General features: G+C 41.9%; 1 protein-coding gene across 2 annotated transcripts in view; it reads left to right on the top strand.

Annotated features, from left to right (window-relative positions):
* The window catches only part of UBE2F (ubiquitin conjugating enzyme E2 F (putative)), a 54939-nt gene that overhangs the window by 11042 nt on the left and 26282 nt on the right, over positions 1–17615 (top strand). The window contains exons 3-4 of one of the 2 annotated variants that reach the window (XM_045794001.2): positions 3007–3036; positions 6383–6448. In XM_045794001.2, the coding sequence (XP_045649957.1) occupies positions 3007–3036; positions 6383–6448 (96 nt within the window). The remainder of the gene's footprint in view (positions 1–3006; positions 3037–6382; positions 6449–17615) is intronic. The other variant, XM_045794003.2, reaches the window with a different exon arrangement.

Genomic DNA, 17615 nt, shown 5'->3' on the forward strand with positions numbered 1-17615 from the left:
TATGGTGATAAATGCACAACTCCAGGTTTTACTAAAAATTATTGAATCATACACTAAAAGTGGGTCTATTATAGTTAATGGTACCTCACCACAGCTGTTTTTAAAAGAGGGGCAGCAAAAACCTCTCAAGGTGAGTGATGTGCAGCCAGGGCAGAGATTGATTCCCCATCCCACTACAGTCAGGCTTCCTCGGGACACAAGCCTCTGGCCCCCCATCCCGTCCCTGTGGTGCAGGGGTCCGGTTCTGTTGCTCGATCACCACCACACCGCTGGTCAGTGCCTTGCTGCCCTCTTGTGTCCTGACCTCCCTCTGCCCCGTCCCTTGGCACCAGACGGTCTTCTCAAACATTTTACTTCTGTTTTGTGTCCCCCTTCTCCTCAAATCCTCTGGGCATGTTTTTTATTTCACTGTTTTTTTTTTTTAAAAACTGGACTGCCAGAGTTCTCACAACTGTAGACAGGACAGACTTGCAAGGGAAGCCAATTCCAACATCAGTTTCTCAAAACAAGGGCCCCCAAGGACAGTTTCTTGTAAGTTCTTACCAACAAGCTAGATAATAGTATAATAAAATATGCAAATGCATATAGTTTAAAAGCATACAGTTTAATTATATAGGTATTATTTATTTTAAAGTGATTAATGAATGACTCATTTGACATAATATGTGCTTTTTTGATAAAACAAATGCCCTGTGTGAGCGTCTGGAGCAGAATGTGGCTCTAGGTGGCCCTCAGAGGACCCCGTGTCAGTGACCTCAGAGTGGTAGCACTGTGGTCTCAGCCCCCCTTTGCTGCACACAGTTTTCTTAAGTGAGTGCCCTGCTCCGAGGAAGGGTGAGAATGCGCCAGTCAGAAGGACGAAACTAAAGATCACTCTGGTCTTTAAAAGAATAATAATAGTGTACATTCATAGGATTCTTAATTACGTTTTGTTAAGTTACTGTATTTTAAATGTACCACAACACAAGGCAGCCAAGAAAACAGAGTTCCCAGGCTTATACTTCATCGCAAAACCTGTTCCTTTCCAGTCACAGCAAGACAGTCATTAACTGTCACTCCTCTCCCCGTGCCCAGCTCCACTGAAGAGATATGCTCTTTCTCTCTCCCTGGTTGGAGCATCGGATAGAGCACTGTAGCCCACGCGGGCACCTTTCCACTCCCTAGCTCCTCCCTCCTCTGCCCCACTCCTCTTTGCTGAGTGCCCATTCTAAATACCTGGACCCCAGAGTGAACACAGTTAGTGGGTCCCCTGTCTGTACCCAGATTCTCAGATAGCTGATATTAAAGGCCTATGGGACTCTCAAACCCTTGGCCTCAGAATGGAGCCATCTGCCAGTCTTCCCACTAATGCACTCAGTGTTCAGCTGTGCCACATGATGGCCTCTGCCATCCTCTTCCCCTCTCCTGCCCACAGCTCTGTACTTGACATGAAGGAGTTGTCATATCCACTGCTTCTATATTTTGACCACCCATTTACTTCTTAGTTTTTTGTAATCTGGTTTCCATCCTGCCACCTGCCTTCTTGCTGTTTCCAGTGCCCTCAGCAACGTCTGATCCACACTTCATGGCCTTGACTGGGACCTCATTTCCCTTGGATTAGTCTGTCTCCTGAGTTACTGTTTTTCCGCCTTTTGTCTTGAGGGACCCCTTGCCTTTGTCCTGTGTTTTCTGTCTTTTCACTGTTCTCTCCTCTGTCAGTCGCATGTCGTTCAGGTGGCATCACTGCGGGGACTCCTCAGCCCTAGCCGTGCACCCAGATTTCAGCTTCCTCCTCCCAGGACTTCCCCAGCATGTCAGCCCTCTGCCGTCTCTGACCCCCCCCACACACACAGGTGGCAGATCCCTTTGTCCTCTGTGCACACAGGGCTCTCCCTGCCTTTGCTAGGCCCTTGCTGCCTATCGGAGTGCCCACCTCACAGGTCACCTGGCCTCTGCTTTGCCCTTTCTAAAGTTGTCCTCTTGAGGAAAGTTTGGAAACTTTTATTCAGAAATGTCCCTCTGCCCCCTATTGCTGTAGATTTAAGTTTAGAATTCTACGCCATGCACACAGGGCCCCTCCAACACCCAGGCCGTGTTTTTCCACCTTGTTTCTTGTTGCTCTTTTGTTGTACCCATTGCTCTGGCTGCGTTGTGTGCCTTCTGGTTTCTATGCTGGCCTATGTTTTGTGCTTTTGCACATCACTGACTTAGCTTCTAGGAATGCATTTTTTCCTCTTCTGCTGGACTTCATTCTATTTCTTCTTTAAATCGTGGCCCATAGACCTCCTTTCTCTCGTCTCCACAGCTGGGGGGAGTCTTTGTGCTCCCAGAACTCCAGAGCACGTTTTACTATGTCTGAGGCACTGCTGACTTGCCTGCCCACTTATTTCTGGGTGTCCCCAGACCTCAGCTCTTAACAGTTGTAGTGAAGGGTTTGCAGCTTTGTCCTGGCAGAGCGGGCGCTGGGCTTAAACACTGAGCGAGTGATGATTCAAAGAGCCAAGGCTCCAAGCCCCCCTTTCTCGGGCATTTAGCAAGATGTTAATGGATAACAGCACAGCCTGGGGCCCCGGCAGGAGGCAGAATTTTCTCTTACTGGAATAGTTCAAGCACACACTGGGTGAGCCGCACAGAAAGCCAGGTCTGAAAGAACTGGAGGAGACACAAGGTGTATATATAGATCAGATACCAAGGGCAGTAGTTCTGCTACGTGGGGGAACAAGACTTTCGAAAACACTTTAGTGACCATTTACCTATGGGTGATTTCTGTGTGAATTTTAAATGATTTTCATTTATACTAAGTACATTTCCAAGGGCCTGTGACTGTACTTGCTGGCATCCCACAAGTCCCTTTGAGTCTTTGAAAGCAATTCCGTGGTCTGAAGTCTAAACGTTAGACCAAGTGTAGGTTTTAGTTACGTCAGTCCCTTTTGTCCCTCAGCATTCTGGGAGAAGTTGCCAGTTTAGAGCTGGCGGTTTTATGTGGAGACCTGACTGGTATTAACAACAGTCTTTTTGTTTCCACAGAGGTCGCGGAGCTTGAAGCTAATTTACCGTGTAAGTATAGCATCCCCGCCCAGACAGTAAGTGCTGCAAAGTAACTGCATGGAGAAGCTTTTTTACGTTTTAGTGACCTTGTACAGCCAAAAGCCTGTTTCTCGTGCGTGTTGGGAGTAGGTTTTAATTTTGTGCAAACAGGTAGCAGAATTTTGTTGAGGCTCGGGTAAGAGTGAGGTATTTACCATCTTCGTGATTGTAGCACGGAGGGGCCTCCTCTCTCCTCCTGTGGCAGAGGTGACTTGGTTGGGGTTTGTATCTCTTCCACAGTATTCTGTCCCATGTCCTCTTTGAGTGTAAAAATCTGTAAATCAGTGACAGATGGTCCTGTTTTCATAACTGACAGTACCACCTTTTTGGTCCAGAAAGTGCTTGCCTATAATGTATCTCCGTTCGTGAGCTGGGGTGACCACACCCCTTACATCACCAGGTGTCCTTGGTCCTTTCTGGAAGCTCAGATACACAGACCTGCTGTGCAGTCCTCACTTGTGAACATACTCGTTTACCGGGCAGTTAATTTGTCAAAGGGTTGTTTTTCTTTTCCTGTTACTAATCTTGTCCCAAATTTTTATAATACCATTAAAGCCTGAAAGTTTTGACCATTTTAGTATTTTTTTTTTAATTAGAACTTTCTATCATCATATTTGGTTAAAAATAGTTCTGAGGCTGATGATGTTTGTCAGTGTGAGTGAAATGTTTTATACGTGGGTCTCCTGGTTTGGGTGAATGCTCTAGGGAGCTTGGTCTCTCTGGCCTACCGGACACAGGTAAGAGAGGGCCCGTTCCTGCTGCCAACTACAGTTAGAAGGATGATAGTTGGTGTGACCCTTAAGTGGTTATAGAATCATTTGTAAGGGTAAGTACACATAGTTTCTTGAAAAGTTATTTTTAGTGTATGGTATTTATCTGTGAGTGTGGTGGGTTGTGATATAAAATAGGTTTCTTAGTATGGGTCTCAGCCAAAAATGCCTTAAATCCCTGAATTGCTTGACCTCAAAGTTTTCTTCTAGTCAGAACTGGAAGAAAGTGTCTCGGGGTTTTCTTAAAGGGTTTATATATATATATATATATATACACATATACACATATATGTATATACACACACACACACACACACACACACACGCATACATTTAATCAAAGGCCGCAAAAACTTAACCACTTACACACTGTTCATTTTGTCCTTAAATATACTCTTACAAAAATTATTGGTTTTTAACCCATAGAGGATAGCTTTAACTTTATCCAAAATTTTGGTTTGAAAACTGTTAAACTTTGGGGGGCACCTGGCTGGCTTAGTCGGTGGAGCGTACACTCTTGAGCTCAGGATCGTGAGTGCAAGCCCCATGTTGGGCAGGGGCTCTACTTAAAAAGAAATTATAAAAACAATTAAACTGTGTAATTGGTTTTCAAACCAGGATTTTAACTAAACACCTTAGGTTTGAAAAAGGCATCTCCCTAGCACTTATGGCTAAAGTGTCCGATTAAAGAGACTGCATGTTGTCTCTTCTCGCTTTCTCCCTACCCTCTGTGCCATCAGAGTGGGGGAGGTCTAAATTAGTTTATACAAGTAAGCCATGCTTTCCAAAAGTACGCAGCTCATTAAAGAGGAAACGAGAAGCCACCAAAGAATAAATCTCTAGTATCTTATCTAGTATTACTAATATCTCTGAAGTATTAACTAAGAAAAACAAAATAACCTGCTGTGTAGCAGTGCTGCTTAGTAATCATTCAGAACTAGCTCGGAGCTCTCTACATGCGCGTTTATAGAAGTTTCTCTGTTGACAAGAATACCTGTTCCAGAGAGATGGAAGTACAAGATGCTAGCCCATACCTGCAGACAGAGGAAAAGCTTTGAACTAAAGTAAAAACCTGTCTCTTAACTTTTTGTTATTGAGCTTTAAAAATGTTTGGTTGTTTTTAGTACTTGTTTGTAAATCTGCCTTGATAACTTTGTTATTATTGGTGGGCCAGTCTGTTCTAGAGGGATGGATTTCTATGTCTGCCCTTCTATTGAAACAAAGGGGAATGCCAAGTATGAAAACAAAGAAATGCTGCTGACTTCAGCCAATAAGTGAGACGTTCCCCAAGCCCTTGTCCTACGTTTCTGTTGCATAGATCTGGAAAGATAGTATTGCTCATTTCAAGTCAAGATTAGGAGAAATGAAGCCCATATATAGTTCACATGTGTGGTTTGGCAGAAGTCTTTTGAACTCCATTGGCTCACTGCTTCATTATTTGTAAAATAAGGAATGTAACAATGTAATCTCTAAGACCCCTTCTTGCTCTTCTGGATTAAGTTACCTTTTACTCTACGTTGATTTTCTGGGGGATTGGCAAAAAAGAAAAAAAGAAACCCCATTAACAGATTTTTATGGTTTTTATGCCTCACACCTGGCATGTTCATGAAGTAATGAAATGAGGCGTGGTATAGGGAGAAGAGCCATGAACTCATCTTTAATTTGGGAACAAAACCTTCTGTTGATAACGTGTGTGATCCTGGGCTAGTCGCCGAACCTCTCCGGACCTTTGTGTTACCTCGTGCTTGAGGACATTGAACTAGATGATCTGTAAGGGCCATTTCTAAGTCTGAATTTGAATCGTCCTATTTTTTATGAAATTTCATACCATTGTAAAACTAGGCAAATGCTTTCAGTGGTGGGACTTGTAAGAAATAAAGTCAGCAAGTGACCCAAGGAGTTTAGCATATTTTCTGAGTTTATAAAATAATAGACAATTTCTACATCATTCCTTCCCAATTTAATGGGTATTTATTCCTTTTGTGTATTTACCATTCCTTGATACCATTTGTTTGAAGGAAGCAGATGTAGGATGTAGCCAGCTTCCCCTGCCTTTACCACTAACCATTAGCTCTTCTCCCAGTGAGAACTCCTTGTCCTGATTTACCAGATCCCTTCTGATGTAGTACAGTGGACATAGGGTGTTGCCATCTGAGCAGAGCATCATTTGAACAGCAGAGCAAACTGAGCTGCCACTTGGGCTGTGAAGACTTTTTTCCCCTCCTGTTTAATGCCATGGTAAACTCTGGGTGTGAGTTAACTTCACGGGCACCCTTCTTTTGAACTTCAGTTTACTGTGGTGGGTATGAGTAAGTATGGTGGAGGATGAACAGCCTAGAAGTTTGGCCTGGGTTTTTCTGGTTTTGCTGTATGGCAAATCACTGGTTTGCAATTTTAGCACGGTGGCACAATTACTGTCAAACCAGAAGCAAGGAGGAGTCTACAAACTCCTCTAGCACCTTCAACTCCATGTGTTTCAAGGTTAGCCTCCACATAAGGACTGCTGCTAGCTGTCAGACCTTCCTGATGTGCTGTTTCTTTTGCAGGTACATGTAAGGTGCATTTTCCTGATCCAAACAAGCTTCATTGCTTTCAGCTAACTGTAACCCCAGGTAATATTCTTACATACTTAAGTGTTAAAGTGATTTTCAGACAGTAAAGTTTAAAGGCTGCCTAAATCTAGAATCTTTGGCTTGATTTGTCCTCTCACTTTTGAAAGTTACGAAAGTCACAACTGTTCCACATGAAGACAAGATATGTGCTTTGTAGTCAGAGCAGAATAAAGGGAACCGGTGGCATTCGGTGTATATGCGGAAATGAAGTACAGGCTAACAGCTGGAGTGAACGGCCGCAGGAGCTGTTGGTACAGTGAAGAGTGTGAGCTTTGAAATCGTAACTGGGTTCTGATCCTGCTCTGCCATTCGTGGCAGTGTGATCATGGTTCAGTTGCTTCATAACCTCTTTGCACAGCCCACCCAGCTAGAAAGTGGGGATCAAATAGGACCTATCCCGTGGGATGGTTATGTGTGTGAAGGATTTCAGCCCAGGGTCTGGCACAGGGAGGTAAGCAGATTACCAGCTGTCCTCGTTAGGACTGGTAAGCCTCCAAGCTCCAGGTGCTCCGGGATGGTAACCTGTCCCTCCTTGGTCAGACTGGGTAGTAAGATGGAGGACTGGAGTTTTTTCTTACTGCAGTGCAGCTCTGAACGTTGCGGATTCTAACCTGGCACAGACTACCAGTGTTTACATTGGGCAGAGGGTGCTGTGCTTTGGGCAGCGGGGCTGCTATAGGGTAGGTGGGGACAGGAATGTTGTGGAGGAAATGGAGGGTGTGATTTTATTTGGGGCATGGAAAGGGAATAAGACACTGAGAATAATGAGTCACTAGCTAATTAGAAAGTGAAAGAGAATACAGAATTTCAGTAGGCGATACTGAACCCACAAATAAGACCTGGCAGTTGTCTCCCTGCAGGTAGGATGGATTATTTTCTGTGGAAAATGTTTTATAATAACAGGAGAAATCCCATTTTCAACATGGGCTTGAAAACTTTAAAACTCGGTTAATCTGTGTGGTGGTTCTACAGACATCTCTGGACATGTCTGTAAACTCAGTCTGGCACCATTTGCACTTAGAAAGCACTAGGAGGGAGTTAATATCAGAACCCAGTCGGTAGATGTGGGGCATTGCACACGCCTGACATCAAGAGATAACTGAAGCTCAGGACTTTAAGCTAGGAAATGATGAAAATTATAACCATCCTTTGGCCGCGTTCATAAAACATGGTACATTGTGCTGTTTTTAGCAAGGGGTATTAAGCACACTTTAATGTTTCTTGGTGACTCAGGGTCACCATTCCGAACAACATTTACTGTTACTGTTGAGTGATGCAGGGTATTTTCAGAAATGACTGTGCTGATTGAGATTGGTTCTGTGTGTACTAAGTGGTCTCAGACTGTGTGTTTGTAGTAAACATCCTAAGAGCATTTTCAGTGGCTGGCAGGGATTCTGTTGCTCTGCTCCCTGCCCAGGAGTGGGCTCCATGGTCCTTCCCAGCCACTCAGAGACCTCTGTTGAATTTGCTGGGCTTGTTACCATCTTCTGTGGGTTTGTGTCAAGTCCGGCCTCTGAATAAGAGTTTCTCCTTTTGCTCTTGTTTTTTTTAACTGAATTTTTTTTAATGGAATTACGTGGGTGTTGTTGATTACTGAGATTATGTACATGACGCCATCTTTGATGTTCTTATTGTTCTTGAAAGTGGAGCACAGTTGCTTGAGTTTTGGTATTCACTGTTCCATCAGATTAAAACGTAGCTTGTGTTTCGGTGCCCGTAACTGTTTAGTACCTTAGCATTTATATTTGTAGTAAGTGTGTGTCAGGGACACGATTATCACACTGAGCTGCGTGCTCAGCGTGTCCTTCAGATGCTGTGTGTTTGCCCTTATTTTGTGGTGTTAGGGTGTCGGAAAGCTGCTGTGGTTCCGGCCCTTTGTTATTAAGAGAAACGTGGCAGAGATCTGCCAACCCTAAAAACTTGTCTAATATCGTGGTCTTAAAACAACGTTTTGGAGTCATGCTCCTCTTAGTATTGGAAAGAAATTATAGAGATATGCCTAAGTGATAAAAGTTTTAACCGTGTATGAAGCAGATCATTTTGAAACCGGCTCACTGGAAGCAGCCAGTAGTTTGCACACTCAGTAATTAATAAGATCTAGATATTTGGGTGGTCAGGGTGGGAGAACTCTATCGGTAGTTGAAGCTCACAGCTCCTTTTTACCTGGCTCCTGGCAAGATAGTTCCTGTTCATACTTGGTAACATTTTCATAGTTTAGTTTTTAGAATGTCCCTCATGCTTGGGCATAAATGTACTCTTCAGAGGAAAGATGGAAATGTATTTTGGTGGTAGAGGAAAACAAAACTGAATTTAAGAGGGGAAAAAAGTCTCCACATCAACTCACAAAGTAAGAAGAAATACTAGTAAGAAACGAATCGAGACAAAGCGAACACTTAAAAGATTTGCTGAGATACTCTCTGGAGTCTTTGGTGAAGTTAGACAGTTTGAGAAACTGTTGCCCTACTGACTTGTGGGGGTCCCCTCAGCCTGCCCCACTGTGATATGGATCTTTTAGGCAGAGAGGAACATGGACTTAAATAACAATTTTTTTTTAGGGGCGCTCTGTTGGTTAGGCATCTGTCTTCAGCTCAGGTCATGATCTCAGGGTCCTGGGATCAAGCCCCATGTCGGGCTCCCTGCTCTGCAGGGAGTCTGCTTCTCCCTCTCCCTCTGCCCCTCCCGCCCCCCACTTGTGCTCTCTCTTTCTCTCTCAAATAAATAAAATCTTTTTTAAAATTTTATTTTTTTGTTTTACTTTTTAAATAAATTTTACTGAGGTATAAAATAACAATAAAATGTACTAATTTGGACAGTAGCTTAATAAGTTTTGAGAAAATATGTACACCTGTGTAACCACAACCCCAGTAAAGCATTTCCAAAATTCCCTTCTGCTGCCTCTCCAGTCAATTTCTTGCACCTGGCTACCACCCAAAATTCCTTTCTGATTTGTTACCATAAATGACTTTTGTCAGTTCTTGAATTTCATATAAATGTCATTTTATATATGTACTCTTGTCTCTGACTTCTTTCATATAAGATTTTTAAAATTCATATGTGTTGTATCAGTGGTGTTTCTTTTTGTTTTATGAGTATGCCATAATTGCTCATTTTCCTGTTCATGGACATTTGAATTCTTTCCAGCTTTTCCCTATTATGAATACAACTGCTCTTAGCATTTTCATACCATCCTTTTTATACTCCTATTTTTTCATTCTTTCGTTTTCTCTTTAATTCCACTTAAGAGTGAAATTTCTGAGTCACAGGAAGATCTATGTTTAGCTTTGTAAGAACTTTCTGAAGGGGTCATGCTATACACTCAGCAGTAATGTATAGGGGTTGTACTGTATGGCAGTGTGTGAGAAATTGCAATTATTCTACATACTGCTCAGTATTTAGTTATAAATGGTATTTCACTGTGGTCTTAATTTGCATTTACCTAGTTCTGGGATTTTGATTGAGATGGTGTTGACTTTATAGATCAGTTCTGCCCGAAATGACATCTTCACAGTGTTCAGTCTTGCCATGCATGAGCACGTGAATGTCCCTCTTATTGAGATTGTCCTTACTTCTCTCAGCAGGGTTTTGTACTTTTCAGTGTATAGGTCTTGCTGATATAACACCAAGTATTTCATGTTTTTTTAAATTGGTGTAAATGGTATTTTTTTAATTTCCATTTTAACTGTTACTAATTATGTAAAGTACAATTGATTGTTTAATATATTGATCACGTGTCCTATCATCTTGTTAATAAATTCACTTACTAAATTCTAGTAGTTTCTTATATATTCTTAGGATTTTTATATCCATGATCATTGCATCTACAATAAAGACATTTTTACTTCTTTCTTACCAGTACGCATGCCTTTAATTTCTTTTTCTTATTGCACTGGCTGTGACCTCCAGGACAGTGTTGAATAGAGGTAGTAAGAGCACATGTCTTTGCCTTGTTCCTAATCCTAGGGGAGAAGCGCTCATTATTCACTGAATATGATGTTAGCTGTAGGGTTATTTTTAAAAAATAACTTCTTTATCAGGTTGAAGAGTTACCTTTTTTTCCTCATTTGCTGAGAGTTTTTATCATGTGTGTTCAATTCTTTCTAATGCTTTTTCTGCATCAGTTGATACGATCATATGATATTTCTCCTTTATTTTGTAAATATGGTAAAATACATTTAATGATTTTTGAGTGTTAAACCAACCTTATATTCCTGCCATAAACCCCACCTGGTCATGATATGTTATCTATTTTCTTTATATTCAATATAGAAATATATATATATTTCTACATATTTACATTAAATTTCTTAATATTTTCATATAGAATTTTATATCAATATTCATGAGGAATGTTGGTTTGTATTTTTCTATTCTTGTGATTATTTTGTCTGGTTTTGGCATCAGAGCAATGCTAGCCTGGTAGAATAAATGAAGAAGTGTTCCCTCTTGTTTGCTGAAGAGTCTGTAAAAAATTGGTATTATTTCTTCCTTAAATATTTGATAAAATTCACCAGTTAAATAGTCTGGACCTAGAGTTTTCTTTCTGGAAAATTTTTACTTATGAATTCAAAAATAGATACAGGGTTATTTATCTATGTTTCTTAAGTCAGCTTTAGTAATTTTTTTCTTCCAGGGAATTTGTCTGTTTCACGTAATGTTTCACCAAGTTGTAGAATTTATTGATATAAAAGTTGTTCAGAATATTTTCTTATTCTACCACTGTATGTAGGACCTGTACTGATGTCCCCTTTTTCATTCCTGACATTGGTAATTTGGGTCTTCTCTTTTTCTTGATCACGTTAGCTTGAGGTTTATCCAGTTGATCTTTGGAAAGAACTTTTGTTTTTCTGAGTTGTTTGTGCATTTTATTGATTTCTGCTCTTTATTATTTCCTTCCTTATATTTTGGGTTTAATTTGCTTCTCTTTTGCTACCTTCTTTTTTTTTTTTTAAGATTTTATTCATTAGAGAGAGCATGCGCACATATGCAGGTGTGAGTTGGGGAAAGGCAGAGGGGAAAGAATCTCAAACAGATTCCCTGCTGAGCAGAGAGCCTGACAGGGAACTTGATCTCACCACCCTGAGATCATGACCTGAGCTGAAATCAGGAGTCTGTTGCTTAACCTACTGAGCCACCCAGGTGCTCCCTTTTTTACTTTCTTAAGGTGGAAACTTAGATAATTGATTAAAAAAAATTTTTCAAAGCAATATTGGTTGAGGTGTAACATGTTACATTTTTAGCATAATACTTTTGCGTTTCACCTGTGTTGTTGCATTAATCAGTATTTTGTATCTTTTTTTGATGAGTTCTATTCTATTCTATGTGTGTATACCAGTTTTTCAGGTCACTGGTTGATAAGCCTTTGTGTTGTTTCTACTTTGGAACCATTGTGCATAAAGCTGCTATAAAAACCTTTGCGTGCAGGTCTTTGCCATTATGTTTTTATTTCTCCTGGCAATGGAATTACTGGGTCATGTGATAAGAGTAAGTTTAACTTCATAAGACACTGCTATATAGTTTTCCAGAGTGTAAGTACTATTTTGCAGTCCTACTAGCAATGAATGGGAATTCCATTTACCTCACATTCTTGCCAACAACTGGTATTGTCAGCCTTTTCAATTTTAGCCATTTTGGTGGGAATGTATCTCATTGTGACCTTTATTTGCATTTCTCTAGTGACTAATGGTATTGAACATCTTTTCCTGTGCTTGTTTGCTATTTGTGTATCTTCGTTCAAGTGTCTGTTCCGATATTTTTCCTGTTTAACATTTGGGTTGCTTGTCCTGTTATTGAATTGTAAAGTTTATATAACTGGATATAAGTTCTTTATTAGGTATGTGGGGGGTTTTTAATGGTTAATAACATCTTTTTTGTTAATGTTACATATATAAAAATTCCGATTAGGGAATTCAATAGCTGCACTGTAAATCTTGTGTATTTGTTTCTAAATGTGTTAGCTTATTTGTGTTTCCTTAATTTGAACATTTAATTTATAAAAACTCTCTAATTGATAATGACAGTAAAAGTGTAGCGTACATTAAGTCATAAAATTTTAATTGATTTATCTATTACCCCTATTAATGTTTGATTAATGGCCCCTTCTTTGTTTCAGAGCTTTGGACTTACAGAAAATTTCTAAATGTGAAATACAGTAAGATCCTAATTTCTGAACAAAGAAATATGGTTGATAAGCCTGAAACATGGGTTTCTTCCCACTCTTGAGCATTTGGAACAACATTTAAATACTCGTGGAGATTCTGAAAGCTGTTGAGATAGAGCAGAGCACTGAGCAGGCCCTTTGCCTTGACCTGCACTGCAGTTGTGCATGGTTAACACGTCAAGGTTTCGGACCCGGAACGCGTACTCTCCCTGGTTCTTTCCAGATTGACTTTTAGTTTTAAGATGGAGATAACTATCGTGAGGGGATAAATTTGAAGAGGAACAGACTTTTTCCTGGTGAAGTCTTTTCTTTCAGTTTAACCCTAGAAATACAGGTGCCAGTTCTTCTATTTTTATATGTAATAGAAGTGTGATGTGAGCTCTTAAGACTGTCCATTATCTGACTTTACATTGGCTAACCTTTGTTGGGAAAACATCCACTGCTCTTTTCTTGGCTCTTTCCAGAATCTCCAGGTAAGCTTCTTGACTTACCATCCCATGTGTCTGATGCACGCTGTTCTTACTCCGATTTCTGCATACACACACACAACACACACAACACACACACCACACACACACACACACACACACACACACACACACACACCCTGCCTCGCACATAACTCTGAGGCACATTCTTCTCAGGACACTCAGGTTTCTCCAGTGACAGAGAGATTAAATGTCTGACTCACTGTTTAAAGCTGTTCATTACCATGCTTAACATATATTCTTATGGTCACCAGTAAAAACCAATATAATGTGTATAAAGCTGTTTAAATGCTGAGCTTTCTGACATATTGTAAAGATTGCCAGCACTCTTGGTTTCCTGTCCCATCTGTTAGTGCCTTTTATGTATAATAGGCTTTTTTTTTTTTTTTTAATTTTCAAAAATCATGTGTAGCGAAGATCTAATTGACAGTTCACTGTTCGGGGGTGTTCTCTACATTTTGACACAGTGTGTAACCACCACTACAGTCTAGATACAGGATGTTTCTGTCAGCTCAGAAAGGTCCCCCCGCTCCTGGCAGCCATTGTCTCCATCATTGTGCCTTTTCCAGAATGCCATATAAATGGGCCAAAATAGTATGTAGCATTTGTATATGGCTTCTTTTACTCGGTATGGTGCTCTCGAGATTCTGCCGTGTGCTGCCATGTGTCCTCATTCCATTGGCCGTCACTGCATTCGAAGGTGGAGGAAGAGCCTCCTGAAGCTGGAAAGGGAAGGAAACAGATTTTCCCCAGAGTGGCCTGAAAGGAACGCAGCCCCGCGCACTCCCTGATTTTAGCCCCATGCCACCCATTTTGGACTTCTGACCAACAGAAGTTAGAAAATTTGTATTGCTTAAGCCACTGAATTTGTGGTGAATTATTATAGCAACCATACAAGCCAACACAGAGAGCTGTGCTCTCTGTGCCCTAAGAGATCTAAGAAATACAAAGAACTCCTCTTATTTTTTTAAAGTAGTTTTTTAGTTTCAGATTTGGCAGTTTGGTCTGTGATCCATTTTTAGTTTGTTTTCCATATGGTGCAGGATAAGGGTCTAGTTCCTCCCCCCCCTCTGCCCTCTCCTGGAATGAAGGGCAACGTGCTTCCTTCCCTTTCCGGGACAGTGTACGAAGAGTTAGTATCCGTTCTGTAGTCAGCGGTAGAATTCGCCAGGGAGGCCACCTAGCTCTGGAATGGTTTTTTTGTTTTTGTGGTAACATTTTAAGCACAAATACAATTTCTTCAGTAGATAGAAGGCTATTTTGGTTATTCCTTCTGGAGTGAGCTTTGGTAATTTGTGGCTTTCGTGTCATCCACACTTTCAGATTTGTTGATGTAAGGTTGTTCTTAATATCTCACCCTATCAAATTCTGTGGAGTCTATGTTGATATCACCTCTTTAATTCCTATTGAACGTGTTTTCTTTTTTCTTGATCAGGTTGGCTAGAGGATTATCGATTTTAGTCTCTGCAGAGAACCAGCTTTTGGTTGCATTGATTTTCCCCTAATATATTTTTTTTCCTGCTCGTATCTTTATTACCTTCCTTCGGCTTGTTTTCAATTTAATTTGTTGTTCTTTTTCCGGTTCTGAAGGTGGAAGCTTGGACAGATAACAGGGTATTTCCATTTCCCCACCCCACCTTTCATTTTATAGTTCTCATGTCTCCTTTACATATGTTGTAACCTGGCTTTAGACAGTCTGCTTGCTTTCTGTGTTTATCAACATACTGACCACCAGTGACCTTTATTCCTTGTTTCCATCTGTTAGTTTCTTTCTGCCTGAAGAACACCCTAGTATCTGCCTGTAGTGCAGCCCTGCTGGTGACACTTTCAGCATCATAGGGGCCTCATGCTGCTGCCTCCTGAGTTAGTGCTGATTCTTTGTTCCACTTCATGCGATGTGCATGTTATTCTCTGGTTGCTTTTAAGATAGTCTCTTTATCCCATTTTAACAGTTTGACTGTGATGTGCTTTGTTGACCTGGGCTTGTTGAGCTTTCTGGATCTGTGAGTTTGGTTTTCATCAAACTTAGAAATAATTTGACCAGCATTTCTTTAAATATGTTTTCTGTAACCCCTTCCTGGGACTCCACCTGTATGAATATCTCTTGCATATATATTACCTCTACATAGAAACTATACCTCCATTGGGTCACAAGGCTATGTTCACTTTTCTCTCTGTGCTTCATGTGGGTAATTCCTATTTCTGCAGGGTCTGATTTACTGTGGACCTCATCCAGTGAAGTTTTCGTTTCAGTTATTAAGGTTTTTTTAGCTGTTGATGTTCTGTTTGCTCCTTTTTGATCGTTAATGTTTATTTCCTTGTTATGTCCATGGTTTTCTCTAAATCTCAGCATCTTTACATGACAGCTGACTTAGTGTCTGTCTGTGGCTCCTTGCTGGTTCCTGACCCCATGTCACCGCCAAGCACCTGCCCACCTCCTCAGTGGCACCAGGCCACACGTCTGCCATAGCTGGCTCATGGCAGTCCTATCTGCAACTCCGCACCCACTCCGCCTGCCTCATGGACACTGTCTCTTTGTCTTCCCCTCCCCTGCCCTGCTTACCCTCAGATTCCAGTGAGACAGCCTGATCGGAAGTGGCTATGCTCCTTTTTAGCCGTGGGGCTGCAGCCAGTTACTTACTGTACACGCCCCAGTTTCTTCTTTGAAGTGGTGTTGTGCCCATCCCACTGCACTGTGGTGACTTCGTCAGTGACCGTGTGGTCCATGCTCCGTGTGTCCATGTGGTTAATGTTGTGGCAGTTGTCATCCTGATTTTCACGTTGTACCTAACAGCATATCCCCCAGGCTTCCCCTGAGTAATCCAGCCCACACCAGCTTCCCCTCGTCAGTGAGCCAGCTTCATGTGCATTGTGTCACACAGGTCAGCACCAGTTTGTCTTTGTGTGTTTTCTTTTCTTTCTTTCTTTTTTTCTTTTTTTTAAGATTTTATTTATTTGAAAAAAAGAGAGTGTGCTAGCAGGGGTGGGGGGGGGAGTGGCCGAGAGAGAGGGAGAAGCAGACTCCCCACTGATCAGGGAGCCCAACATGGGGCTTGATCCTAGAACCCTGAAATCATGACCCGAGCCAAAGGCAGACATTTAACCAGTTGAGCCACCCAGGCTCCCCTTTTGCGTATTTTCATGTTGGGGTGGGCGCACTAGATCCCATCCCAGAGGTGAGCCAAATTCTACCCTGGGCCAGTTTTTGTGTGGCCCTCAAGCTGAGAATGACTTTTACATTTTTGAAGGACTATGAAAAAAACACAAAAGAGGATATGTGACCAGAGATCTGTGGCCCGAAGCCTGAAGTACTTACCGTCTGCCTCTTTACAGAACAAGTTTGCTGACCCCAGTCTACAGGCTCATCTTTGGCAGGGACGGTGTTTTCCCTGACTTAGGTTTAAAATGTGCATACAGTATGATTTCCAGTGTGCTGTAAATATTGACATTTAAAGATAAAAGTATTATATTGCTCTTTAAAATGTTTCCAGTAGAATCTAAACAGCATGGATACGCCCACTATCATGCATTTTTGTGGAAACATGAGCAAGCTCTATTGCCGTGGTTGGAAAATGTTCGTTGCTGCCTTTTCTCCTTGCAGTCTCCGTTTTATTCCACTGGTCCTGTAGAATTTTATCCCAGGGTAAACATATTTCTGCTAAGTATTTTGTCACCCTGTCATACTATTCTGTAAATATATCTATGCACATGTATGTATATATAAAAATTATTTTAAAAGTTTCTTTAACTGTAAGACTCTTAGGCCTTAAGCATTTTCTTTTGAATGATTGTTAGTCATTGTTTGTACCAACTCCTGGCTCCTTGTCTCCCTCCTCCTCCATTGGTGCCGGCTGCCCTCCTAGCTCCTTTCCCCACCCCTCCAGGTGGGGGTCCTTCAGACTCTGTCCTTCCTTGGACCTCCATAGTCAGCTCATGAAATCTGAGTGCTTGGATCTACTGAACAGCTCCCAAACTACCGTCGTCCAGCCCCGACCTCCCCCACACTCCAGAATGATCGGTCGACTGCCGATTGACATCTCCGCTTGGATGTTGACATGAAACCTCAGATTCACCTGTCTGATGGAACTTTGTGCAGTGGTGCCTGTCACAGCCTTTTTATCTTCCCAGTGGCAACCCTGCCCTTTGCATTGCACGGTCAGAGAACTCAGCTCTTCTGTGGCTCCTTTTTCCCCACCCCTCGCCCAATCTGTCAGCAAACACTGGTATTGCTCCCATCAGAGTATTCCCACTTCACTGCTTCCACCCTGGTCTTAACCAGCTTAATGTCTTACTGGGGTTACTGTAACTGATAGCCTCCGCAGGGCCTCCAGCCTGTCCCTCCTCTGCTCAGACCTCTCTCATGGCTCCCTGTCTCACTGTGCATAAAAGCCAGCACTCTCACAGTGGCGTCTTCAGCCTCAGGTCCTCCCTCCCTTGCCTCCCCTCTGGCCTCTGGAGTGTTCCCTGAACATACCAGGCCCTCTTATGGGCCTCACCCAGCTCCCCTGCCTGGAGTGTTCTT

This window comes from Ursus americanus, chromosome 1, assembly GCF_024610735.1.
Source record: "Ursus americanus isolate L20-20 chromosome 1, mUrsAme1.1.p, whole genome shotgun sequence".
NCBI classification, from domain to species: domain Eukaryota; kingdom Metazoa; phylum Chordata; class Mammalia; order Carnivora; family Ursidae; genus Ursus; species Ursus americanus.